The sequence below is a fragment of the Lutra lutra genome, chromosome 10 (assembly GCF_902655055.1).
Source record: "Lutra lutra chromosome 10, mLutLut1.2, whole genome shotgun sequence".
Classification (NCBI taxonomy): Eukaryota; Metazoa; Chordata; class Mammalia; order Carnivora; family Mustelidae; genus Lutra; species Lutra lutra.
Window position 1 is genome coordinate 65,714,531 of NC_062287.1, and position 27,974 is coordinate 65,742,504.

The window sequence follows — 27,974 nt, forward strand, 5'->3', positions numbered from 1 at the left end:
GTGAGTATGGGACTGTGAGCGCGTGTGTGTATGCGTGTGTGTGTGTCTGTGTGTGTGTGCGTGCGCGCGCGCGCGCGTGCTGGGAGGGGCAGGAAGGTGATCCAAGAACTAGGCTGACACCCGGCTGATGCTTGCGGGTTCGTTCAGCTACAGGGAGTAAGTCACCTGTTTGGGGGCCGTGACCCCAGACTCTCACCTTGGGAAACGTCATGGCGAGGGAGGAGGCTCGGGCTGGTCCAACCACGGCGGCGAGCGCTTTCTGGGCCCGGCGTGTGGCCGCGGAGGCGAGTTCGAGGAGTCGGGCTGGAGGCTGACCCCGGGCTGCGGCGGGCGCGCTTCCGGCCGGCGGGGGGACAGGGCGGCCACCGCGCCCCCGGCGCTCTCAAGTTTCCTGTTGGCAGCGCCGCCCGGGCGCCTCAGGTAGCGGCGGGCAGGCCTGGTTGGTGGGTGGCGGGCAGGCAGACCTGCGCGGCTGCAGCGGCCCGGCCCGCGCCCTTCTGCTGCCCGCTCGTCGCCTCTCCGCTTCGCGCCCAGGTAGGGCACCGACCCGGGCGGCGCGCGGCTGGCGGGCTTCTTCCGCGAGGAGGCGGCTCTCCTCTTCCCGGCGGGCCGGCCGGGGGCTCGGGGGTACAGGGGTGCGGGCGCTCAGGCGCCGCGGCGCGGCGCCAGCAGAACACTGGGTCCCCGCCCCCGCCGCGGGCTGCACCGCCGGCGCCCGCTCAGCCGGCTGGGGGCGCGGCCTGGCCCCGGCCCGGCCAGGACTGGCTGTGGTGCGGGGCAGCCCCGCTGCGGTGCGGGGCAGCCCCTCCACAGCGCTTGGGGTGCGCCCTGCCCGGCGTGGCCAACTGCCCTCCAGCCCCGAGGGCCGCCCCCTTCAGGCCCACGGCTGGGCCCTGGCCCCGGTCCCGGAGCCCGATGAGTGCGCGCGATGCTGCGCTGCTGACCTTGGGCCGGCGCCCCGCGGCCCCTGCTAACCAGGACGGGAGCCCGAGCCCCCGGAGGTCGGAACCTTGGCTCTGGGTTTCCCAGGCCACCCTGGCGGCGGCGCCAACCCCGGACTCAGCCCTGCCCTGGCTCTTCCCTGTGCTCCTGCCGCTGTCTCTGCGGTGGCCTGGGCTCCAGACACCTCAGGTGAGCCAGCCTCATCTCATTTCCCTGGCGGCCTACGTTGGATTCGAGAGGTTTATAGAAATTAAGGGACCCGGGACAAGCTGCCCCTTAAGGTCCGGTACAAGTTTCTAGGTGTTTGACGTCCAGCCAGATGCCCACTGCTGAGGTCGGCTTTCCACCTAAAGGCAGGGGGATGGACAGAATGACAGGGTGTGGGTTCATTTGAGGCCTTCATCCTTACCTCTTTGGCTGCCTCCCAGCATGGGAGGTGTACTGGCCTATGAAAGTCTGCTTTCTGCCCTTGAACTTCCTGGTGGCTGCTTTGCCAGCAGAGTTCCTAATGGCTCCTCTCGCCTGGCAGAGGCCTCTGGGGGGAAGTTTCGAGAGACCCTGGAGTAGGAGAGGCTTGCTAACTACAGTGTCATTTCCCCAAACTTTTAGGTCCTTGCATGTGTCTGGAAGCTTGGGGGTGACAAATTAGCAAAGGAGCCAGGTGAAAGCTGGAAGGAAGGAATTTTAGCATGGTCCTGAGCCTATGAGGTGGTGACTAACATTTGGCCAACTTCAGGGCAAAGCTGATGGTGGCTGAAACCCTTATGGGAGAAATTCCTCCCATGGCTGTGAAGCATATTGGCTGAGTGGTAGTTGAGCTACTGAGTCAGAAAGACAAAGCTCCTATTAGCTCTCACCTCTCCAAGTATTGGCAGCAGGTTTGGAGTCATAAGCCTGGGCTGGCTATTACTCTGGGTGAAACTCTGAGGGGCTGGCTTGCTGTGAAGATGATGGAACTGGGCTGCCCTAAGAATCATGGAGTTTGCATGAATGGGTTCCCGGGAGCCTCTTGGATCTCTTGGCCCCAGCCTCAGCACACCCTTAGTCCTTCTGAGATCCGAGATGATGGATGAGTAGCTTTCAGCTAGGTCAAAAAGTTCTTTGAGAGGCGAGGCCTCTTTTTCTTGTCCTGGCACTAGGTAAATACATAGCTCTTCAAATGGCCTCAAAGTCAAACCCAGATCGTGAAAATATCACGGCCAGATAAAATATAGATAAAATATAACCATGGGATGAAGCAGGAAGATATCTTTTCTCCCCTAAAGCTCATTGGCCTTTCTGGTTCTTCTCCCAAATATATTAATCCCTTAGATCTTCTGTGTGCTGGCTGCATATGGAGGAGAGGAGACCTTGTCTTTGGGCTTTGATATATAAGGGGCCTGGGGCGTAGAAAGATGGGCTCATGGCCGGAACGCTGGCCGTGCAAAGTCAGCAAGAAGTATCAATCATGGAGGAGAAGGCCGTTTCTCCTGATCTGGTTTCACATTTAAACATGGTTTCCTTCTCTTTGCTCCCAAATAGGAGCTTGAGAGAGTGCCTGGCACATAATAGTGCTCCGTAAGTAATATTGAATAAAAGGATTCAGTGCCTAGATGAAACTTCACTTTTGGTTTCTTGTACCCGAAACCATGATGATGATGACGTTGATAAATGATACTTATAAAACATATACTACGTGCCAGGTACTATTCTAAGCCTATTCTAGCATATTTACACTTGCTAACTAACTTAATTGCCATGGCAACCTATAAGGTTGGTACTGTTATTATCCCCATTTTATAGGGAATAAAACCGAGCCAGAGAAACTGAGTAACTTGCTCAAGGTCATGCAACTAAGCCGTAAAACAGGATTCAAACCTAGATAGTCTGGCTTGAGCCTATATACTTAACCATATACTGTACTGACTCTTGAGATTGCCATAGATAGATTAATCACTTAACTCGTTCACTCATTCATTCATTCAATGATTATTTACTGATACCTACTGTTTTCTAGGCAGCAGGGAGATATAATAGTGAATGAGGTGGTCAAGGTCTGCCATGAAGCTGGTATTTAGCCATTAAGCCCCTTTGTCCCACTCCCATGAGAGTCATGCACATCTCAGAAAGATGAGAAGGAAAAATGAACCCTTAGAGGCAAACCCAAAGCATCCTTTCAGAGGAAGGGAGAGTATTATCTTCCTCAGTGAGACACAATTCGATTCCAGCCTTTCCTGTCCTGGTGTTTGTAAGGGATACGTAAGCGGTAAAAGTGAATGCAGTTTGGTCTCCTGGGCAGGAGATACAGGCCCTGGGCCTGGTAATCACAGCTTGCCTTAATTTTTGTTCAAAAAAGAAATAAGGCTTTGAGCTTGGGACCCATGCTCCTTAGTCCAAGGATACTTCTAGGCCATGAGGAGCAGTGACATGTTGGGCTCAAGATGGACTTGTGAGGTCATGAGTGAAGTTTGCCCTCCCAAGGCAGAGTTACAGTTGGCTCCTACACTGCCACAGTTCTGGAAGCTCTTCTATCTCTTTGGCTCTAGCAGGACCCTTGGCCATTGTCCCAACCTCTATTTTCTTTTTTTTTAAAATATTTTATTTATTTATTTGACAGAGATCACAAGTAGGCAGAGAAGCAGGCAGAGAAAGAGGAAGAAGCAGGCTCCCTGCCGAGCAGAGAGCCTGATGCAGGGCTTGATCCCAGGACCTGGGATCATGACCCGAGCCGAAGGCAGAGGCTTTAACCCACTGAGCCACCCAGGCACCCCCCAACCTCTATTATCTTGACTGAGCTGCTGCCCACCTCTGTCCAGACCTGATGGTGTAGATCTCACATCCATACCTGAGTGTCAGGAAGGCAGCTTTTTCTATGCTGGAAAATGAAGGCTCAGGTGGAAGGCATTTTCCAAAGCCTGTGCCACAGATATTAATAGGTCTTTTTTCCTATGGTGGCAGTAGTGAGAGGCTTAAGTAAGTATGTTGGGCTCAACAAAGTCAAACAGCTTTCTTTACTAAAGGACTTCTGATGATGGGCCGTCTGGGTGGCTCAGTGGGTTAAGCCTCTGCCTTCGGCTCAGGTCATGATCTCAGGGTCTTGGGATCGAGCCCCCATCGGGCTCTCTGCTCGGCAGGGGCCTGCTTCTCCCTTTTCTCTGCCTGCCTCTCTGTTTACTTGTGATCTCTCTCTGTCAAATAAATAAATAAAAATTAAAAAAAAAAATAAAGGACTTCTGATGTTTAGAATCTGCTAGTAGAAATTGTGCATGAATCCCCATAAGGGATTATGGTATGCAGTATTTTCCAAGCCTTCTGACCTTATATGTTCTACACACCACACTTTGGAAAGTGCTTGTTTAGACTGAAGCTGTCCACGGTCTGGTTACAGGTGCAGAATAGAATTCCCTGAACTGAATCCAGGTAGATTCTCAGATGCATGGGCTAGGATGCTCCCACTGCAGACCCCTATTGTACCTTCCCCTCCCCAAAACATTTCAGCAGAAGGACTCACTTGCCCTTCTTCCCTTCTGGCAGAACCGTACTAAGGACCTGGATGTTTTCCCCATATGCTTTAAGTTCGTTTAGTTATCTAATGAATAAATATTACCCTCCCTCTAGGTTGCTTGTAGCTTGTTGATCTCACTGTTTGTGAAACAGCTGTGAGGACAGGTGGGTTGTAATCTCTGGGTAGCTAAAGCCCAGCGGCAGCCCGAGGATCATGTGTCAACCCTGTAATCCCACTCTGCACACACAGGAATCATTATGTGGGCTTGGGAAGGCGCAATCTCACGATTGGACACGAGGAGGTGACTCAGGTCCAAGTCAGGGCTAGCACTAGCCTCCTGGTAAACAACTGACCCATCCTTTCTGGGCTCTTGTCCCCAGGATGTCAACAGCATCACAGAAATAGCCGTTTTGCTCACGGTTACTTCTCAGACCCACACCATCTGTCTAAGTCATGGTACCGTTCTAAGCCTTGCTTTCAGAGGACTGCTTCTGTGGCTTGCTTGAGGCCACGCCGCCGTCCCCAGGGAGAGCAGCAGCCGCGGTGGCCAGGGGGTCGAGGGCAGCCAGTGCCCAGAAGGCTCCTCAGAGCTGGAGGCCCACGTGGGAGTCAAGAGTGGCAGTAAGAGGAGGAGGACGGGGTGGGGGACGTCAGGTGGGTCAGGAGGGATGGCCTTCCATTCTGGTGCGTGTGTGTGCGTGTGTGTGCGTGTGCATGCATGCGCTGCTGCACTCATGCTCTGGTAGAGCCTGTCAGGCTGCCCAGTCACCTGGGACATCAGGTCCTTTCAGGGAAGAAAGGAAGCAGAGGGACAAGGCATGCCAGACTTTCATCCTAAGCCTGCTCCTGTACCGAGGAGTCTCCTCTCCCGGAGTCCCTGTCCTTTCCTGGGAACCAGGGAGCAGGTCAGAGTCCTCCACTCTTTTAGAGGAGCAGGGGAAGGAGGAACTCTGTTGGCAACTGGGCTCAGCGCCTCCCCGTTGGTCCTGGGGTGCCTCCTGGGAGGCAGAAGGCCTGGGGGGCCTTCTGAGGGAAGGCAGGGGCAGGTTGTGGCCTAGGCCATCCCCTGGGTAAAATGAACCTGGTGGCCAGGCCAGGCCTGCGGCGGGGTTCGAATGGAAGCAGCCGAGGGGACAGTACGGCCGGTTCCTGCCGGGCTGTCAGGGGTCTGGTCTGCAGAGGGAAGCTGTGGCTTATCTTCTGTGTGCGGTCAGGAAGGCCAAATGCTCAGCTGGGTCGGGCGGCCTCGGCTTTAGCTTCTGGCTCCAGAGAGGGCCACGAACCCGGCCAGGACGCCGCACGCAGCCGCCGCGGAGAGTTGGCATCACCTGGGCCCTTTAGGACCTTTGGAAATTTTCCACTTACATTTTGTATTCATGGAAGAATTTCCAGCCCAGACGTTTCCTGCTCTTGCTCCAGGCTGCACACAGATATGCAAAGCAGAGACCTCCCACCCCAGCCGCGGCAGGCAGGACAGGCTAGCTGCTGTCACACTGACTCAGCTCAGCCTCCCGGGTGCACACGGCCCATGGCCCAAGCGTGTCACCCGTATGGCATCCTTGGGGCCAGCCATGGAGACTCCAGCAGCAGGCTCAGGTCTGTGTCATGGGTGCTGACAGTGGGAGTGTGGCAAGAGCAAGAGACGGCTTCTTTTGACAGGAGGGGATTTAAAGAGTCCTGTGCTTCCTTTCTGGAGGGGTTATAGCGCCATGAAAAGCTGTTTCTTGACACTGGTGGCATTCTATAGCTTTCTAACCTTGGGCCACTTCTCCAAGCCCATCAGAGGGTGTCATTTGTAACAACGAGATAAGCTATACCCTAGCTGATTGACTTTACAGTTAAGCCTTCCAAGTCGGTGGCTTCAGCTGACAAATGGTTGACAAACGGTTGAAAACCAGGCTTGAAGAAGCAGCTGGAGCTGAGCCTCTGCTTAGCATCAACAAAGCTGGCTTTCCTGGGCATGTCTGCCCTGCCAGGTGTCTCTGGGTCTGCGAAGAGAGACGAGCCATGGAGGCAGGGGTCAGCAGGTGGGAGCTGTCTGCCCAGGATGTCCAGAAGACAGGGTTATAACTGGCTCCTGAGGCCCACTGACTTAGCCTGGCACCCCAGCTGGGTTCCTTGGTCCATACTGTGGTACGGAATGAAGTCTCCCCCACTTATTTAAGACACCGGTAGTAATTCTACAGGAGATGGTTATGGTTCTGCGACAAAAGGGATCTAGATGGGAAGTGTCCTCGGGCCTTTGATGTGTCTTGGGAATACAGGGTGAGGAACTATGGGATGGAGCATCTCCCTGATAATTGACCACAAGACCTGTTTCACCAGCAACAAGTCGATCGACTTTTCATGGGACCCACTTTGGAAAAGTCTGATTTAAACTATGTAAAGAAAAGGGAAGATCTTATGTAGAAAGATGCCTCCAGGAAAGTAGGTTTAGTTGACTTCAGCAAGGTAAAAATCCTTCGTGGAAAGACATGGCAGGATCTGGCAGAAGAGTCCTCAGACACGAAGGACGCCCCCCCACCCCCGCCCACCAACCCCATGCCCATTTCTGAGGAGGCCTGGTGGGCTGTGGCTGGTTCGTGCCTGGGTGTGTTTGTAGGGGTAAGGGCTAGGGGGTAGGAAGGTGGTGGTGGGCAGGTTCTGTCCAGGGCAAGAGCTAACACAGAGATGGGTCTCAATGGTATAATTCCCTTAGCTGGCCTGTCTCTGATGTGGGTTAAGTGGGAGAAGACCTTAATTACCAAAACCTGGGATGTAGAAGTTCACAATTTTTTTCCTATTTTCCTTTCTCTTTAAGAAACTCTTTAGGCTATTTTCTCTCTATCTTCTTTGTGTTTGTTAAAATGACATTATAACAGTGTTAGGGGCACTTGGGTGGCTCAGTCGGTTAAGCCTCTGACTCTTGATTTTGGCTCCGGTCAAGATCTCAGGGTCCTGAGACGGAGCCCCCTCATCAGGCTCCCTGCTCAGCAGGGGTTCTGCCTCTTCCCACTCCTCCCCGCCCCCTCTCATGCACACACACTCTCTCTCTCTCTCTAAAATAGATAAGTAAATCTTTTAAGAAATGGCATTATAACAACATTAGTGATAAAAATCAGATATTGCCTCACACACAGGCAATCCTGCCATCGGGTCATTTGAGTGTCTGTCCTGCAGTCCTTTATCCTTAAGGGGATATACATTTTCATATCACTGTACTCAAAGCATGGGTAGAGTTTTATGTATTAATTTTTCATGTACTGTCATTTCACAGCATTTTTTATGTGATTGCACTTTCCTCATAATTATAATTTTGGTTGCTTAACTTTTTTTTTGTTTTCAAGTGAGCATGCTCTCATTTGGACATTTTAAAGCTACATACAAATAGTGCAGGTAAACGTCTTTGCACTTTTCCTTCCTGCAGATTCTTTTCTTAGAAGCCATTTCTGGAAGTGGGTTTACTCTATCAAATGGCGTAGATGCTTGATGGCCCTTGCTGTCCCTTGCCTGGGGCCTGTTTGATGTCTACTTCGGAGATGCCCTGTGAGGTTTTGGAATTCTTTTTTTTTTTTTTTAAGATTTTATTTATTTATTTGACATACAGAGATCACAAGTAGGCAGAGAGGCAGGCAGAGAAAAAGAGGAGGAAGCAGGCTCCCCGCTGAGCAGAGAGCCTGATACGGGGCTCGATCCCAGAACCCTGGGATCATGACCTGAGCCGAAGGCAGAGGCTTTAACCCACTGAGCCACCCAGGCGCCCCAGGTTTTGGAATTCTGTAGTTGACCCGGAGCCTTAGGGTTGCGGGGACAGGGGTCCAGCTTTGTTCTCATCTACCAGTTCCTCCTGGCTCTAGTTCTTTGTCTTCCTCTCTATTTCTCTCCCGTCACCTTCCTCTCCAAGCCCCGTTCTGATGGTTTCCAGCTTCCCCTTCTGTCTGCTATCAGGATGTGGACATCTTCACAGTTAGCTCTGGTCCCCTTCCTCCATGCAGGTCAGGCCTTTGCTGTTTTGCGTTTTGCCCCCACAGACCGGCACAGTTGTGTGCCAACTTCCTTCCTCCTCAGCAGTGCCCTCCCATTGAACCCGCTGGAGGGAAGAGAGGCCCAGGAAAAGCATGGCCCTGTGGGTGGAGGAAAGGAGGAAATTGGCTTCACAATCAAGGAGACCACAGATGTACTTTGACAGGTGTTGCTAGCCTGCTTTCTTCTTCCTGTGTTTGTCATGAATGAGGCCCAGTGGCCACAGAGAAGACCAGAGCAGCAAGCCTCCCTGAGCTTTGGAAACCCCTCCGGTACCTAGAAATTACAGCACTTAGAACTGAGAGGGCCTTGGAGACTGCTTAGTCTTTATCTTATAGTGGAGAAAACTGTGAGGCCCAGAGAGTGACTGTCCTAAGGTTGCTCAGTGAGCCCCTCCTCCCCTGTAATTGCTTCCCCTCCTGGCCACACAGCATCTGGGTCCTGCCTTACCCTCAGCTTCCTCTCTCACTAACTAAACCACCTCTCTCTTTAAACCATCCTCAAAGAAACCGTGGTAATAGGTAGACAGGATACTCCTTGTCCAGAGCTGCTCCGAGTGAAGGGGGCTCATTGACGGGATGCAGTATTCACCCATTCCATAAATGTGATGCTGGGGACAGTGAGGAGACCTCCCTGATGCCCAGTGGACAAGGAGAAGCTCCAGGGTGCGGTGGTTAAGAAGACAGACGTGGGAACCAGGTGCCTGGGTTCAAATCCCTGAGCAGAGGCTCAGAGAGGAAAGGGGGGGCGGGGCATGGCAAAGGCTGAGAACAGCACAAGTCTGCCCGCTTAATAAAAATGTTACCCGGGCACATTAGCTCTCTGTGCCTTCACTTTCTCATCTGTAAAATGTGAATAATAGGATTAACTGAATGAATAAATAAAAAGGGTTTGGCAGCGTGTACTTAATACGTCCTATGTACAGGTGGAAAGAAAGGAACCACCCAGGTAATTTAGGCCACCTACTGATAGTAAGAAAGTAGTAGGCAGATAAGGCATGCTTCTTTGAGGAAGTGAGTTTTCAGCTGGGCTGTGAAAGGTAAAGAGTATTCATGACTCTAGACTTTTCTTTTATTTGCTGTGTCTTGTTCAAAGTTCCACCAAGTCTGGGAGATGGTAGAACCATGGCAGTAGACTGCTTCTTTTCAAAAAAAGGCCTTGTTGCATGTGAGGAAGAATGAAGCTATGGATTCCCCTGAGCACTGTTGTCATCTAGTAGGACCTTAGGCTAGCCATTAGACCTTTGGGCTTTAGTCCTCACCTCTGTGCAGGAGGGAGTGAGGTTTGGTCATTGCTGTTCCCAGACGGCCTCTGGATAGTCTGCAGAAGGGGAGCCTAAACTCTCTTCTTCCTTCTCTGTTGTGGAAACAAAGCCCAGAAAGGTGGGACTGCCCAGGTGCTGTGGGTTCCTTGAGTTCTGGAAAAAAGAATCACACATAGACAATTCATTCCTGGACTTCTGAATTTGCTTTCTCATGAAATGTGAGTGGTGCTACCCTCTTCACATCTAATGACTTATGAAGGTAGTTTTTTTTTTTTTTTTTAAGATTTATGTATTTATTTGATAGAGACAGAGAGTAGGTGGAGGGGCAGAGGGACAGGGAGAGAGAATCTTAAGCAGACTCCTTGCTAAGCATAGAGCCCAATGCGGAGCTCAGTCTCATGACCCGGAGATCAGGACCTGAGCCAAAACCAAGGCTCAGAAGTTTAATGGGATGTGCCATCGAGGCGCCCCATGGAGCTAGTTGTTAAAATTGGCCTGTTGAGTTTGTTCTGGGGAATTCTTGAACAAGACAACTGACCCCAAGGGCCAGGCCCTTATTTTAGTACCTTCTCCTCCCCCACCCTGCTGACTCAGGCCACCCAGGAATTCAGGAAGGTTAACGCTTGTCTCTTTCTCTGCTAGCCGAGATGCCGCGCCAGTTTCCCAAGCTGAACATCTCTGAGGTGGATGAGCAGGTCCGGCTCCTGGCTGAGAAGGTGTTTGCTAAAGTGCTCCGGGAAGAGGACAGCAAAGATGCCCTGTCCCTTTTCACCGTCCCTGAGGACTGTCCCATCGGGCAGAAGGAGGCCAAGGAGAGGGAGCTGCAGAAGGAGCTCGCGGAGCAGAAGTCTGTGGAGACGGCGAAAAGGTCTGTCCCCACGGCCCAGCACCCGTGTGCACAGTTGTGCAGGCCCCGCCAGGCTGTGGGTGTGTGCCCTGAGATGAGCTGGCCTCTCCCTGGTTGCTGAGTTTGTTTCTTAACCAAGTCCACTCAATTTACCACTCATTTCTTGAAGAAGGTTTCAGTGCCTGGGTTGAGTTGGAAAGATCAAAACTGCCATTTTCTCTGCTGCTGTTTGAATAACAAATCAGGTGCCTAAACACACACTCATTTGCAAATGATATTTCCATTTTCTTACTGGAAATTTGAGGATTTCTTGGGAAACACCAATTTTACTTCTTTTCATCATTTGACAAATGCTTGGCGTTATTAAATGAGTCCATTCGCTATTTGCCAAGTGCTGTTCTGGGCACTGGGGATCACTAAAGAACAAAATAGATACAGTCCCTGCCCTGTAGAGCTTACAGTTAGTTGGTCTAGACCATAATTAAGTAAGGGGACAAATTAGATAAAATATGGGAAGTTCTGATAAGGGCTGTATCAGTGAGGGTCTAACAAGAAAAAACAGAAGCCATGGAAGAACTGGAAATAGGATTTTAATGCCAGGATGGGTACGGAGGTGGTAGAGAACCGAGAAGACATGCAGAGGACAGAGAGGCGGGCCAGAGACCAGAGATGGTAGGAAGCAACTCCAATCTAGGCTGGAGGGATGATGGGAAGAGGTGGTGTTGCTGGTGCCCAGGGCCCGAGGTGGAGAAGTTGGAACTGTGGTGGCCTTTTCATGGAAAATGAGCTAAGGAGGAGAGGCCACAGCTGCGCAGATGCCTTGAAGACTGGAGATGCTTCCAAGGCGGAAATGGAAGCAGGAGATACCTGGCTTTAATCCTTCTGGCATCTTCCAGTTTCTCCCAGTGGTTACCAGTCAGAAGCCAGCTGACACAGCTGGAAACAGGGGAAGATGAGGAGTGGATCTGAGGACAAACAGGCCTGGTGTGGGTGCTATGAAGTGGATGAACAAGGAGTTTAAGGACAAGAGAGAGAGAGACAGAGAGACAGAGAGAAGGAGGGAAGAATCTCAGGCTAGAGGCAGTGTCAGATTGGCCTTGGGCTCCCTGAGAAGAAGTTTGGATCTTAGTTCAAGGGCGATGTGAAGTCCTCATCCTTTCAGTTTATCTCATGCAGCAGAGTGCGATTAAAGAAGAAAAGAGCTCCGAGAAAGCATCTGGTGGGGCTTTAGCTGGGTGCCTGCCCAGCCTGCACACGGCAGACCTCAGAGCTAACGAACACAGTGGATTTTGAGCCCTACCTGGGACCTCGTCAGCAATCAGGTCCTTCCTAAAATACTTCCTTATTTTTAAAGGCAAGCCCCTTGGTTTCTTGGTAGTTGAGAATTTCAGTCTTACCTTAATGTAAGGTAAAGAAGTGAAAAGTTGAGTACTGGTATAAAGACAAGAACAGAGTTTCACCATGCAAAAGAAGTGCTTTCCTCCCTCTGAGGGGCTCTGAGCCCCCGAACTGAAGGGGTAGAGGGTGCCATCTGTCAGCTGTGAGTGCCAGCCGGTGCTGGGTGAGGGGGGTGGCTGTCAGCCCAGCAGTGTGCTCATCCCAGGAGGGTCAAGAAGAGCAGGACTGTGGAGACCTTCTCCCCCTGCACTGGCTTAACAGAGGGCTGGCTTTAGGAACTGAATGGTGTGCAGGACCCTCTGTGTTTTATGAATCGTGCATTTTAGACCCTTAATAATGAGAAGAGAAGAAGTCCTGGCATTTTTTTGTTATTAGGAATAGTGGGTTTCTGAGGCCGCTTTCCATTACAGGGTGACATCTGCAAAACGAGGTTGTTCTCTTATCGATGCCAGCCTAACAGCAAAATGGAAACCTTCTTACTCTGGTCCCCATGGTGCTCTGAGGTTTCCAGAAATTCTTCTGTAGGCTCCTCTCCAGAAATCATGTTCTGTCCCTCCTTACCAGGATCGGTGGTCTCAGTTTGCATCTCTCTGAAAGTTCCTTGAGATTGGCCTCTGGCTCCCACTGTATCCCCAGGATCCACCCTGGGACTTAGCCATGGTGGCGAGCAGTGGAGGGTGGCAGAGAAAAGATGTCCTGTTCCTTCACTGCTGCTGCAGATACTACATCAGAGCAGCTACAGCTCTCTGGACCCCTGTGTTCTGCCACTCACTAGAATTTTCTGTGACCTTGGAAAATTAGGAAAACTCTCTGTGCTCTAGTCCCTTCCTCTCCTATAAAGTGGGAATGGTAACAGTAGCTACTTTTGTGCAGTGTTGTGAGGAATGAGGGGATTGACATGGAAGGGGCTTAGGACAGTGCCTGGGTCACAGCAAGCCCCATGTCGCTGTTCATGGCTTGCCCGACTCCCTACTGAGGAGACAATGGCAGCAGATGCTCGGTGCTGGGCTGCTCAGTGAGCTTGCCTTCTTTAACCCCCACATCAAGCTGATTAGCTGGATATTCTTACTGAGTTCAATTTTGTAGATTAGGAAACTAGGGGTCAGAGAGGTGAAATTAACCTGCACGAGGATGTGTAGCAAGGAAGTGACAGAGCAGGGACTAGAACACATGTCTTTGGAATCTAGAACCCCAACTTTGATCACGAGGCTCTTCTATCCCTGGCCAGGGGTGAGGTCTTTGTTTCCACCTATAGATGCTGGAATGACACCGGGTACCCCTCGCCAGGGTATAATTGCTGGCTTTTGAATGAAAGGAGGGGAAGCTGGGCCAAAGCTCCTCACTGCCCACTGGCTTTTCTCCCAAAGGTTGGACTGGTCCCTGCACTTACCGGTGGGAGATCCCAGTGGTGTTCAGAGTTGTATGTCCCTAATCGTCTTTCAGCTCGGCTGCTCAGTACAGGCACCGTTATGCAAATATTCATATGCGAGCCGTCCCTGGAGGAACTCTCTCCCCAGCTTCCTCTTTCTTTCTGGTGCCTCCCTGACATTCTGGGGTATAAATGGTCATATGGAGCCATCTTGCAAGGAGCCCACAGGCCCGGAGCCAGCAGCACATCTCCAGATACCCTGAGTCTGTGGTTCTGTGTTTCAAACTGCGGCATGAGAAAGGGCATCCAGTTTGGAAGAAGCCCTTCCTCATTCTGGCTCCTCTGACAAGCCTGAATATTTCTGGCACTTGAGAAGGCCTTTCTTTACAACCATTGCCTTTTTCTCTCTTATTTAAAAAAGAAAAGAAAAGAGAAGAAAAGAAAAGGACTATTGTAGGTCTCATGTAAGGGCACAAACTAAAACCAAGACATAGGGCACCTGAGTGGCTCAGTGGGTTAAGCCGCTGCCTTCGGCTCAGGTCATGATCTCAGGGTCCTGGGATCGAGTCCCGCATCGGGCTCTCTGCTCAGCAGGGAGCCTGCTTCCCTCTCTCTCTCTCTCTGCCTGCCTCTCTGTCTACTTGTGATCTGTCTCTGTCAAATAAATAAAATCTTAAAAAAAAAAAAAAAACCAAGATGTAAACCAGCTTCTTGTAAAAGAAGAAAACCTGGACGGTGAGTAGGAAAGATGAGTAGCTGCGGCCTGGAGGCTGGCTGTCCAGGATGGCAGCAGCTCTAAGAGCAGAGCTGGGTTCAGGCATCTCCCTTCTAGGAGGGGGCCGACTCCAGGAGCCCGTGCTCTGGGCTGCTTAGAGAAGCTCTCCTTTTGCCGGCTAGACCAGATGAGGAGAGCAACAAGGGCAGCATGCCGCAGGGTCCTGCCTCCTTAGGAAGATGACATTGGGACTGTTGGGAGTCCCAGGTCCCTGTTGGGTCTTGGGGGCAGGTCAAGGTGAGATGGTGGGGCGGACAATCTATGGAATCAAAGTTCGGGGGCAGAGAAAAGCAGACAGGAGAAGCAAGAGGTACCCAGAAGCTATCCCTTTGTCCACACGGAATCCTATCATCTCCCTAGTCAGAGCTCACCTACTCTGCGAAAGTACAAAGTTGCAACTTAGGACAACACTGATGGCCACACGAAGACTATGCAACCAAAATGTACATTAGTGCTCCCTAGCTCTCCTGTTTCTTCCTTTTATGCAGCTTTATTGAGATATAATTCCCATACCATACAATCTACCCATTTAAGGTGTACAATTCACGCGTTTCATTTTATTCGCAGACTTAGGCAACCATCCCACAATCAACCGTAGATCATTTTTATCAGCCCCCAAAGAAACCCTGTCGTTTTCAGCTGTGATCGCCCCAATACTCCCATCCCATCTCCTATTTGTTCTTTACAGAGAGTTCTAATAACCTTGGTTGGCTTGTTTCTTATCCTGTGACAGATTTAAGGGGGGAGATTAGAAGTGGGGAGGGGGATCTCCATGGGCAGGGGCGCAGAAGGGGCGTGTGGTGATGTGAGCTCAGGCATGGCAGTCAGTCCTGGGAGTTCAGATGATGGCCTTTCTCTGACTACGGAGTGGCCTCGGGCGAGGCTCTTTACTGATCGGCCCCAGTTTCCTGATCTGCACAATGAGGATAATAAAGCACCTACTTTGCAAGAATTAACTGAGCTAATACGCATGACTACTTAGGACAGTGCTTGGAACATCATCAGCGTTCTCTCGGTTTGGTTTTGTCATCGTTACTACCTGACAGTCGACAGTGAAGGAGGAAGTCATGAAAAGCAACACAAGAATTCGAAGCACAGCAGTCTTGGGACAAAATGCCTCTAAGCTCATGACTGGGTAACACAACGATGACTATGAGTCATCGAGAGAATTTTAAATTGTGTTTAGCATGCATTGATTAAAATATAGGAATTATGAATTTCATTAAAAAAAAAACACACCATAACTGGCTTTTTAAAAAAAATTGAGTTTTTTTGTTTTTTTAAAGACTCCACTTATCTATTTGACAGAGAGAGATCACAAGTAGACAGAGAGGCAGGCAGAGAGAGAGAGAGAGAGGGAAGCAGGCTCCCTGCCGAGCAGAGAGCCCGATGCGGGACTCGATCCCAGGACCCTGAGATCATGACCTGAGCCGAAGGCAGCGGCTCAACCCACTGAGCCACCCAGGCGCCCTTTTTTTTTTTTTTTTTTTAAAGACTCCACTTATCTATTTGACAGAGAGAGATCACAAGTAGACAGAGAGGCTGGCAGAGAGAGAGAGAGAGAGAGGGAAGCAGAAAAAATTGAGTTTAAGGGGATTGGATTTTTTTTTTAAAGGTTTTATTTATTTATTTGACAGACAGAGATCACAAGCAGGCAGAGAGGCAGGCAGAGAGAGAGGAGGAAGCAGGCTCCCCGCTGAGCAGAGAGCCCGATGCGGGGCTCGATCCCAGGACCCTGGAATCATGACCTGAGCCGAAGGCAGAGGCTTTATTTAACCCACTGAGCCACCCAGGCACCCCAAGGGGATTGGATTTTGTCTGAAAAATATAGCTTTCTAGAACAGCTACTTTCCCAAGTCAAATAGATAAACCAGTATTTGTTAGTAATTGAGCGTAGTATAGCTATGGTGTTACTAAATCATTCTGTTTAATGAAATTTCTAAAATCAGGGGGTAGGTAACTTTTTAAATTCAGGGCTGTTAACAAAGGAGCTTCATTTATTTTTTTAAAAAGATTTTTAAAAATTTATTTATTTGAGAGAGAGAGAATCTTAAGCCGGCTCCATGCCCAGCATGGATCCCAACATGGGACTCCATCTCAGGATCCTGAGATCAAGACCTGAGCTGAAATCAAGAGTCCGGTGCTCAAATGACAGAACCACCCAGGTGCCCCAAGGAGCTTCATTTAAAACAGTTTGATTCATTTGTTTTTGATGTTAGGAATAGAGAGTATTAGGTCTATTTTAAAAGATAGTAAAGATTGTACTTCATTTTGACCTCTGAGGTCTGTTGGGAGGAAGGGCAGCTAGGAAGGACTGGGGAGAGGGATGAAGGGAGCAGGCAGGCAATGGAGACCCACATTTGGTCAGGAGGGAGCCAAGGGAGACAGTGACAGGTGAGGGCAGGTTATCAGAGGGAAGTAAAGGGAGAGACGGTCTTTATGCCTGACAGGCTTCAAGTGTGCAAACCAAAGCTACGCCACCTGGGCAGGCCACTGGCCACTTGGTGTGTGCAAAGAGTAAGAGCTGTCCACGGGGCCCAAGGGCCTGGCATCCTTTTTCAGTGCCCGCCCCTCCTGGGCATGCACCATAGTCAACTGTATCTGCTTTCTCCTTTCTGGATAGACTGTGACCTCAGGTCCAAATCATTGCTCCCCTTTTTAGACCATGGGTCCCCACTTCCCCAGGAATCAGTGCAGTGATGGTGGAAGCAATGGGGGACAGTGGGCGATGCCTGTCCACCTAATGGCATTCAGATTCACACTGTTAATCAATCTCCATGTTGTTTGGGACTATTGCCCCAAACTTTTCAAAGGGTAATTCTCATCTGGAGGGGTAGAGGCTGCCAGAGTGATCTGAGTGTGTGTGTGTGTGGTCGGGGGGTGGTTCAAACAAGCCTGCCCATTCTGAGTGTTCTCCTCTCCCTTTGAGAATGAGGTAGGGAGACTTCTCTGTCCCTGCTGCTTCACTGCTCTCACCCCCAGTCTGATCAGGTGTCTCTTGGGATCCCCAAATCTTCAGAGCATCTCACACAGCAACTGTGTTGTGTGATGACAGCCTGTTGAGTGGTCTGGCCATCTATGCCATCATCAGCCAGCCCCTGGAGTCCAGGGTAGAGTTTCTCTCTGTCTACCCCTGGGGCCTGGCACTTGGTACTTTATTGAGTAAAGTGAGGTCTGCATGTGACCCCCTGACTCACTGTACACAATTGAGAGCCTTCGGGGGAAAGTTTGTTCTGCTGACTGGCCCTGCCCGGAAGCCCTCTGGACAGACCACACAGGGCAGCGTGCTTCAGAGCGTCCCTGGAAAGATGCTGGCTGTTCTCTAGAAGATCAAGGAGGCCCTTGAGGTCTTAACTTGGGTTTAGCATATGAACCAAATGTTGTTATAGAAAGGTTTTGGGGTGCCCCGGAGCTGAGAAGGTCTAAAGAGTAGGGCAGAGTAAGGGATGGGAACACAGTGAATGGCAGGGGCAGCCAAGGACCATAGAGCTGGGATAGGAAAGGTACCAGATAGGTGCTGAGAGGTGCTGTAATAGCAGCCCATGCGACCAGTTCACGTCCTTGTGTTGAGGGCCTGTTTGGGCAAGAAGGTCTCTGTGGCCCAGGAGGATCATCCATTTCCAAGAGGACAAAGCTGCTCCTGGCCCTTTGGGCCCTCAGGCCTGGCCTGGAGCTGGTATCCTCACAGTCCCACACCCTGCCAGCTCTTTGGCAGGACTGCGTCTCTGCCAGGTGGATATGTGGGTGGGGGAAGGAGGGGGCCTGCCAGCTGTGACAGAGAGAGCTGGCTCACTCTGGTGCCCCAAGGGCTAGCACGAGGTACAACAGGTGGGACTGTGGACAGACAGATCTTGGCCCATCATAAGGAAGTGCTTTCTAACAGTGACAACAGATCATGTTTTGTTCACCTTGTTTGTGTGCTTAGCACTGGCCTGGCCCAGAGTAAGTGCTTGGTGAATATTTTTTGAATAAATGATTGATGGCTGATGTCTTGTTCAGAAATGTAATGAGCTGTTTGTCAGTGGAGGTGTTTAAGCAGAGGCTGCCTTAGTGAGGGGACTGGGATGTGTAGTTTAAAATCCTTTTCAGCCAAGACCATGGTTCTCTACTTCAGATAAAGCTTATGCCTCCTTCTTTTATTATTGTTATGCATATGGGGCTTCAGATGGTCTTGAGAGGGAGAGAAAGACAGGTGTGGGGACACACACACACACACATACACATTCAGTCACATAGTTGCTGCTCTCCACCTTCGTTGGCTGAGCCTTGGTTGGCTGGAATGGATGTTACATATGGGCCTATGGTAGACAGAATTTCTGAAATGCCCCTGCCATAGATGGTCTTCTCTAATCTCCAGACCCTCTGAACATGATTAGACTATAGAATATGGCACAGCAGCCTTACAGCTGCACAGAGCTGGTTTCTGCCAACCCCATGCATGAGCATGGAAGTGGCTTCTTTCCTCGAGTCTCCAGATAAGAGCTCAGTGAAGCCAAAATCTTGACTTTGGCCTTTCGATCCCCAAGTACGGAGCCCAGCCAAACCCACCCAGACTTCTCACCTACAGAACTGTGAGCCAATTAAGGCTTGTGGCAATTTGTCATGCAACAATAGAAAATAAATACAGGGTCCTCTCCTTGGTCTCCATTTAGCTTTTCCAGTTTGCTGAGATATAAGCTTTGTACTTGGCTCTGGTTACTCTAAGCCCTTGCCCCATCCATTGACAAACCTGTCCCTTGCGCCTATACAGTCGGAGCTCTCAGCTCAGGGATGTTCACCACTTGAAGGCCAAGCAGAGCCATAATGATGTCTTCAAGAAGAGTTCTTTAGGCAGCTAGGGGGTAATGGCTTCCCCACTGTGGCAGAAAAATGTGGATATTCCTAGGACAAGCCTGGTGGGCTCCTGGCTTAGGCAGCCTTCCAACTTCCTGAATGCAGCAGGCTTTATTACTTTTCTTACCTGTTACTCACCTCAGACGTCATCTTGCTTCTGCTTGGTGAGACCAGCCCTTGGGCGGTGTTGGCTGAGGCATGGGGGTGGGGGGTGGGGGAATGTTGGCAAAGAGATAAAACCATGAGCTGGCAGGTATGTGAGTGACACAAACGCCAGAGTCTCATGGAATCCAGCTGAACTGGTCAGAATGTTAGAGGGGGCCCAGAGTAATAGCTCTTCCTGTAGGTGTGAACGTCCAGAAGATGCCAAAGTGCGAGCTTTATTGCTCAAGGTGAATCTTGAGGAAACCACTGAGGAATGATTGACTGGCAAGAGTGGACATCTTCCTTGGGGCAGGATGCTTAGCTCAGCTCTGTGGAGTGGGTGGATGGCAGGCTGGAGAGAGCCTGAGCTGGAGGCTCCTGGAGTTCAGGCAGAGTTTCTGGAATGACTCGGTGCCTCTGTTGTGCAGGGCCATGGGCTGGGCAAAGTACAACTCCGGAAAAGGGGCTGCCTCTACTTTCCAGGTATAAACAGCCTGGCCCCAAACAAGGGATGACAACAGGTGGGCATATAAGGACCAGGGAGCCATGGCAAGTGGTAGGTGTGTAGACAGAGGAGGTCAATGTGGTTCCTGAAAAATTGGCAGTGGGCCTGTGAGGAGACCTGGCCAAGTGTCAGGAGAAAGATAACTGCTTCCAGGTGACTCATAAGGCCTCTTTGGAGATCAGGCAGTTTCCCCACCCCTTCTGGATATCATGGTGTCTGGAGAAGAGAGGGGTTCTACGGGCTCTGATGGGTCTTTGGGTCCTTTTCTGGTGGCTATGGGCCCTGGCTCTCCTGCTGGGCCCTCAGCTCATTCCTGGCATTGGATACTCCTGGGTGGCAGTGTTAGGGGACCGGGGTCATTAAAGACAGGGAGAGGGGAGTGCTCATGGCTTCGCCTCATAGTTTCACTTTTAACTCCCTTCCTGGGGATCCTAGGACTTGGGTGATGTCTTTAGTTAATGAGGAAGGTGAGTTTCATGAATCATTGCAAATAAGCATAAGCTTGTGGCCTTGTAAACCACCTGTGCCCACTTCCCCAAGAGTTGGTGAAATCATCTTTCTGTGCTAAGGTGACAGGTCCAGAGGGCCCTGAACTTGATGCTGACCACTCTCTTTCCCATAATAGAGATACAGGTCTGTGCCTGCCCAGCAGTGGGAGCGGCCAGGATGGCCCATGTCGGGCTTGAGGAAGGAGCAGGGGTGACGGGATGGAGCAAGGTCCCCGGGAGGCTGAGGGCTAGCTGCCACCTTGCCGTGTGACCTTAGGCAAGCTCTCTTCTATTTCTGGGCCTCTGACTCCTTCATGAAAAAAAAGAGGTGGGACTAGTGGGTGGTCATGCTCTCTCCTGGTTCCAGTTTCAAACTTTGTGAACTACAGGGTGGGTGTCGCCTGTGACCCTATTCACTGTCCTTCCTGAGGCTGTTTACGTGCTGGGACTTAGAGTTTGGGTGACTTGACCTGGTCGTTTGGTGTGAGACCCTGGCAGTGTGGTCTGTCCTCTGTCTCCCAAGATAGTTGCTTTCTCCAAGCTTCTGTGTGCTGTCCAAACAGGCCAGGGCCATGCTCAGTGATCCCAGGGAGGGGTGTCTGGAGGGCTGTTCTGTATCTCAGGCGGTGATGTGTGTGAGAAGAAGGCATAATTAGCAACTTCTTATTGGTAGGGCCAGCACCAATGACGAATCAGGGGAAATTCTCCTGCCATGTACATAACAAAGACTATAACTTGCCCCAATTCCTGGCTGATAATTTCCCACTTTTCCTTGTCCTTGGCTTTTAGAAAGAAAAGTTTCAAGATGATTCGGTCCCAGTCCCTGTCTCTGCAAATGCCGACGCAGCAAGATTGGAAGGGCCCCCCGACAGCCAGTCCGGTCATGTCTCCCACAACTCCTGTGTTCCCTGGTGCCACTTCCCAGCCCACGCCGGCGCCCTATGCCATGCCCGAGTTCCAGCGGGTCACCATCAGTGGAGATTACTGTGCCGGGGTAAGGCCTCTCCCGCTCCCCACTCTCTCCCTGCGCATGAAGGCCAGTGTGCCTATGCAGAGGCCAGGGTCCTTGGGCCACTGGGGACATCCCTTGTGCTGAAGCCCGGTCCGTCTGCGGGGGCCTGGGAGGTGGTGGGCAGGAGGCACAGGAGTCTGAAGACAAGGAGGGTCTTAGTGGAGGTTGTGAGGTGCAGGTGTGGCTAGGGCACTGCTCATCCCTGTGAGGGGGGCCGAGGGCTTCGGGCTGGCATGCTGTGCCTGTGGCCTGCAGGTTCCTTGTGTTCTGTGGGTCCAGAAGGCTGTTCTCTGTCCCTACAAGCCACAGAGGAAGATCCCAGCTCGGACCCTTGAGTATTTCCAAATGTTGAGTGGACTCCACGTCCAGGCATTGACTTGTTCGCGTGGAATCAGTCATTGCCGGTTCAGCTCCTCCATGAGATTCGGCTCAGTATCCTTAAATACAGGTTAGACCCTCCCAACCAGGAAGAGGGGGTCCTGATGAGAAAGTGAACACGTAACCAAGTCGGTTAGCTCAGTCACTGAAAATGTGCTAATTTTCCTGGTTGGATGATGCATTTTTATTGCTTCCTTCCTGAAGAGAAGTATCACTTAGTGCAGTTCTAAGTTTGGTTCTCTATTCCTGGCCCTCAACCTGCTACCCGCACCTCCCCCTCACCCCTCCTTCTTCTTCTCCTTCTTCTTCTTCCTCTTCCCCTTCTTCTTCTTCCCCTTCTACTTCTTCTTCTTCAGAGAGGGCGCACACACATGCAAGGTGGGGAGAGGGGCAGAGGGAAAGGGAGAGAGAGTTCCAAGCAGACTCCCTGCTGAGCGTGGAGCCCATCGTGATGCGGGACTCCATCTCACATCCCTGAGATCATGACCTGAGCTGAAGTCAAGAGTTGGACACTTAACTGACCATGCCACTCAGGCACCCCTGAAATATTTTATTGTTTGAGGCTACCCTTGGTTTTGGTTTTCTTATGTGTATCTACAATTAATTGGGCATGTATAATTTGTTTATCTTTACATAAATGGTAGTTTACTATACATATCATACTGAGTCTAGCTTTTTTCACTTAACAGTACATCTGGGGGATAATGCCATATCAATAGATAAAGAACATCCTTGTTCTTGTTCTTTTTTTCTTTCTTTCTTTTCTTTTTCTTTTTTATTTTTTTTTTACAAGTGCCTAATATTCCTCTGTGTGGGTATACCACACTTGAAGTTCCTATGGATGGGAATTTTGTTGGATTGGACACAATCACAATGCAGGCCTTCTCTGAAGTCGCAGCCTCCTGACCAGGAGTCCTTGGTGTCGACCTGGCCTCTGACATGTGGGCAGGATGGGAGAAGGGGGAAATAGAAGCAGGCTGGCAGCCAGCTGAATGGGATGATGTTGGCCTGGTGCAGTAGCTAGCTTCTTTCCATCGGTCCCCTGGCACAGAGCCCCTGAAATGGACAGTTGGTCCCCAGAGAGCTATGAGCCATGAGAGATAGGCTGACCTTGCAGATCACCTTGACTCCCAGTGGGCCTGCTCCCAGGCATGGGGCTCGTGGTATCTATGAGCTGGTTGGTGGCTGCTGGTCCACTGGGATCCTGAGCACCCTTTCTGATACCTTTAGCCATGGTCCGAGCCCCTTGCCCTGCTGAGTCCATTGGCTCTGCCAAATGTTTGGCTTTGTCATCGGCGGGGACATATTTTTGTCTAAGGTTCTAAGATGTGTGTGTCTATTCACCTATTCCTGCTGCTCTCAGAAGCCATCCACCGGAAGGTCTAAAATGGAATTAATACACCCTCATGGGGACACTTGGAAACAGGAAAGGAAAAGCTACTTTCTTTTTTTTTTTTCTTTAAAGATTTTATTTATTTACTTATTTGATAGAGATCACAGGTAGGAAGAGAGGCAGGTGGTGGGGGAGAGGCAGGAAGCAGGCTCCCTGCTGAGCGGAGAGCCTGATGTGGGGCTTGATCCCAGGACCCTGAGATCATGACCTGCGCCAAAGGCAGAGGCTTAACCCACTGAGCCACCCAGGCGCCCCAGGAAAAGCTACTTTCTTAACAAACGCTAGGAGCAACCCTGAGTGAAAGTATAAAAACATGCATGGGAAAGCTATGTACCAACTTCCTTCCTCTGAACCTGGAGTGTGGTGAAAGAGCGGGGAGGGGAGGGTTTTAGCTGTATCTGTGATGATTTATTTATTCAAATATATAAGAGATCTGGAACAGTCATGAAAAACATTAACAGTTTTAGCTCTGGAAGGTAGACACATGGGTGTCTGTTGTATTCTCTTCAGTGCTTGTCTGTGTATTTAAAATATTTTCAAACTAAAAGTGATTTTTAATTAAAGCAGTGAGGAAACTTCCAGGAACCCCTCTCCCCTGCCCTGTGCTCCACCAGCATCTTGGACCTCCCTCTGCTGTGGGTCGCTTGTGTCCTGTTATGACTGTCTGTTTAGCTGCTTGACTCCCCAGACATGTTTGGGTTTCCGCCACACACAACTCCTTCCCAGACAGACGGGGTTGAAGGAGCCCACTGGAAGGTGGGCATATATCTCTCTCTTCCATCATTGAAAAACAGGCAGCTCCGGGGAGACAGACCATGCTTAGGTGCTGGGAGCCAGTCAGATCAGAATCTGAAGTCTGACTTTGTAACTTCCAGCGAGTGATTTATCCTTGCTGGCTCACAGTTTCCCCCTCGGTAGGATGGGTTGCGGTGAAGACCCAAACAAAATCCAACACTTGGCCATACATGCTTGTGAACTGGGTGAATTGGTGATTCACAGACGAAGCAGAAGCCAGGGGATGGCAAAGCAGCAGACTGAGCCTGCAGAGTGTTTATTTTCACCTCTGGGGGACCCCTGGTTTTTCGAAGATGAAAGTGGTGAGCCTCACCCTCATCAGGGATGTGGTCCAGGCCCTTTTCACGCTCAGGGTGTGTCAATGGGGCTGTGGCTTAACCAGCTGCATTTGAGGCTAGTCTTGGGGTTGCAGGCCGGAGCACTTCTGGGTCTCCAGCAGCCTTCATTCTCCACCTGGGCCGGGGGTCCCCGGGCTCAGTCATTCACTAGAAGGACACCTTGGACCCAGCCCAGAGGTGCTCAGGACTAGGATTTATTACAGTGATCGGATGCAGAGTGAAGTCAGCACAGGGAAAAGGTACAGACAGGAGAGTCTGGAGGAGCCCGGACGCCTCTCCCCGTGGCGTCAGCAGAACACACTTCATTCCTTCAGCATCGACTTGTGACATGTTCGAAGTGTCGTCTACCCTGGAAGCTCATCAGAGACTCAGCACCCAAGGTTAATAACCTTGTCTTCCAGACTCCCAGGGAAAACCAGGTGTTTGGCATAAACCGTAGTGTTTGTGCAAACCACTGAGGCTGGATGAGCCACTCCTGTTAGTCAGCGAGTGGTGGGCATGACCCTGAAATGCAAGTTCTCAGCCATCAGCTGAAAGCCAACTTCGCAGGAGATCTTGCTATGGACAGTGGTCTCAGTCCTGCTATGTGGACTCTTCTCTGCCCACCCCCTTCTGCAGATCACTGTGGAGGACTATGAGCAGGCTGCCAAGAGCCTGGCCAAGGCCTTGATGATACGGGAGAAGTATGCCAGGCTTGCCTACCACCGCTTCCCACGGACCACTGCCCGCTACCTGGGTCATCGGCGGGGAGACACTGTGCATCCCGAAGAGGGCCTCCCAGGTAGGGCACTGTGGGTGTGGGGCATGGGGGTCCTAAGGGGGGCACAGCTCAAGAGTTGGTCAGGACTTCTTACTGGCTGGATGTATTTGGCCCAGATGGTGTTTTAAGGAGAGGGCCCTGGTTTTGGTTTCCTACACCCATGTTTGCTGGTTTCTCCCAGCATTGCATCTGCATGCACTGTGTGCTCTGCCCTGGGTAGAATTGAGCTATAGAAGTTCAGAGAGAGGTGAAGGACAGTCCCTGAGCTTGATAGTCCCCCAGAGAGAGGCAGTCTCATCCTGGATATTTACAACAACACCATTAGACAGTAATGCTGAATTTGCCGACGGGGTGGGATGGAGTGGGGGATAGATGCAGAGTGCATGTTCTGGGAGCAGGGAAAGTAGGCTCTGGAGCCGAACACACCTGCATTCTAGTCTTAGCTCCACAACTTTCTTGGGCAAGGTATTTCTCCAAACCTCATTTTCTCAGTCTGTTAAATGGGACTAATATCTCTGTCCTGGGTCTGTTCTGAGGGTTGAATGAGAGAGTGCATGTGAAGTACTTAGTGCAGTACTGGCATGACTGAACACTCTGAGTGAGTGTTCAGTCAATGGTAGCTGCATTTATGCTGCAGAATTGGGGGAAAGAAGAGATCAGAGATAGGCAGGGTGGTTGCTGGGGGACTCTGGCCTGAGAAGGACCTAGGAGCAGTAGAGGCTGTAAGTTGGGTAAGATGAATGAAGACAACAAGAAGCCACCATCTACAAAGGTGGCACCAGAGGATCAGGCAAGGGCCTGCTGGTCTGTGCCTGTGCTCAGGACCCTGGCTGTCCTCTGGGTGTAATAGGTGCCAAGGGGTCTCCTGTCTGGGTTTTCCTTGAAGCTCTGAGACCTGAATGTTGAGCATCTGTGACTGCCTGGGACCCTGGTTAAATCTCAGCCCTTCTGGTTCCATTTCCCTGAGGCAAGTCGATGTCGCCTGCCTTGGTCTTGGCAAGGGCCAACAGAGTACCCAGGGGGCCTGGGAATGAGCCTGGTGAGGCCGAGGCTGTGTCTTCCTGCAGACTCCTGGCACACTTTAGGGATTCCTGAGCTGGCCGGGGGCTGTGCCTAATGTGGGCACATGCTTTAGCCCCTGCGATGCCTCACATCTGCTCTGGGGTGGTCTGTTCCGAGCAGTGCCCTGGGGATACCCAGGCATGTCACTTGGCCTTGGCTGCTTTCTTTGATGAAGAGTCCCAGGCTTCCCCCTGCCTGGGCTGGCAGCTGAGCAGCTAGACCCTGTGGAGGGTTGGCTGGTGTGCAGAGTTGGAGCCCCCAGATCTACTGCCATCTAGCATAACCTCTGTTTCTTGGCCAAAGGCAGAGCTTATCTAGAGTCAGGAGAAGTCATGAGAAGAGTGATGAGAATAATGTTGTCTAACTGATGGGTCAAGAATTACTGTTACAAAGCCCTTCTTATACCTACTTTTGCAGCCTTCACAACAGCTGGTGAAGGCAGGGGGTGTTAGTCTCAGAATGAGCGGGGGTGGGACCAGAGAGGTGAGGTGCTTTGTTGAGTCTCATAGCTGGGAAATGGCCAAGAGGCATTTTCGGCTTCCTGTGGGCTAACAGCCCTGGGGACTGAGAGCTCTGTCCTTGCCATTCCCAGCTCTGTGGGAGGGATGGGCTGCCTATTCTGTGCTTATCTGGGGAGGAGGGGGACCCCCCTTCTATCTAGCCCCTTGGCTGCCCCGGGCTCAGGAAGATGTGGGAGGACAGGGACAATTATTCCCACTGGGCAGTCCCAGGTGCTGCCTGTTATTTTATTACAAGACACAGCGGCCCTTTCTAATGTGCCTGGTGTCCCTGTCATGCCCAGGAGGCTGAAGCTCATTTCAGTTAAATTAAAAACATTTACTGACTTGCCAGCCATGTGCCAGGGGCTGTTCTAGGAAATGGGGATACAGTACTAAACAAGCCAAACAGATAGGTCCCAAGATAAGTAAGTGAAATTATTGCCCATAGTGGCAAATGCCACAGAGACATACAGAGGAGGGAGGGATACAGGTGATGTCAGAGCAGGTAGGGGTGGCCGGGGTGACGAGGTTTTAGCTGAGATGATGAGGATAGTCCTCCCCGAGTAGGTGACTTCTGAGCTCACGTGAGCTCACGAGGTCAAGGGCACGTTGCCATCACTCAATCCTGTTTTGCAGATTTCCACCCTCCCCCTCTGCCCCAGGAAGATCCTTACTGTCTGGACAATGCTCCCGCCAACCTGGACTACCTGGTTCGCATGCGGGGGGGCATCCTCTTCGTGTATGATAACAAGAAGATGCTGGAGCGCCAGGAGCCCCACAGCCTGCCCTACCCCGACCTGGAGACCTACACCGTGGACATGAGCCACATCCTGGCTCTCATCACGGATGGCCCCACGTAAGCCCACTCTCCCTGAGTCCACCTCTCTGCATGGCGGCTGTTCTGTAGGAAGGAGCTGTCAAAGGCCAATCAGGTCCCCCTTTTACTCCCGGCTTTCCTGCACTTAAATCACCCGCTTTCCCCGTGCTTTGTGGGTTCCTGTAACAGTTTTCCATCACAGGCTGGCGTGTTCTTAGAGTCGGTACGAACTATCTCTTCTGCATCCTGGAGCTGGAGCTTCTGCTCATCTGTGCACCTTACAGTGGCAGTTCTCCCTCTCCCCAGGCAGGGCGGCAGCCTTGCCAAGATCCAGCCCAGGGCATCATAGATGGTGGATGAGAGAAGACTGTTGCTTTGGTTGTTGGGTTTTCCGTGTGTCTGGAGGGGAGAGTGCAGGGAGCCTGGGAGCTTTGTGCCTTGACCCCCAAGATGCTCGCAGGCTCGGCTTGAGCTAAGCTGGCAGGCTGTTGTCTCCCTACATTGGGCCCCTCCCTTCTTGGTGAGCACTTCAGCTCATCAGTAAATGAGGTTTGGCAGGCCTGGCGCCTGAGCCAGGGTGTGGCTGTGCTGAGTGCTGGGCTGAGTGCTGGGCCAGGAGTGGGAAGGGGGCAGGGAAAGGGTGCGGTCACCGCCCAGGAACCTCTCTTGCCCTGCCTTCAGGGTTTGCTGGGAAAGCTGTGATGCCAGTTTCCAAGTGAGGAGAGTGGGTCCCAGGGGGTTGGGTAGAGTGGGTCTCAGGCCTCACTCATCTGAGGGCAGAGCTAAGAACTAGGAAGGAAAGAACAGTTTTCTGGAGGCTTGCCTCTGCCGTGTGAGGAGGAGCTTTGCTGGGAAGCCTGGGGAGGGA

The 27,974-nt window shown here is 51.4% G+C and overlaps 1 protein-coding gene across 10 annotated transcripts in view; it reads left to right on the forward strand.

Moving 5' to 3' along the window:
• The window catches only part of AMPD3 (adenosine monophosphate deaminase 3), a 47,016-nt gene that overhangs the window by 319 nt on the left and 18,723 nt on the right, over window positions 1-27,974 (forward strand). For 2 of the 10 annotated variants that reach the window (XM_047693298.1, XM_047693300.1), the window contains exons 2-5: window positions 10,335-10,560; window positions 20,841-21,045; window positions 24,586-24,748; window positions 26,926-27,145. In XM_047693298.1, the coding sequence (XP_047549254.1) occupies window positions 10,340-10,560; window positions 20,841-21,045; window positions 24,586-24,748; window positions 26,926-27,145 (809 nt within the window). In that variant the 5' untranslated portion in view covers window positions 10,335-10,339. Of the gene's footprint in view, window positions 1-86; window positions 157-177; window positions 535-987; window positions 1,132-4,816; window positions 5,081-5,900; window positions 6,023-10,334; window positions 10,561-20,840; window positions 21,046-24,585; window positions 24,749-26,925; window positions 27,146-27,974 lie in introns of those variants that run through there. The other 8 variants (XM_047693299.1, XM_047693293.1, XM_047693297.1 and 5 more) reach the window with 8 other exon arrangements.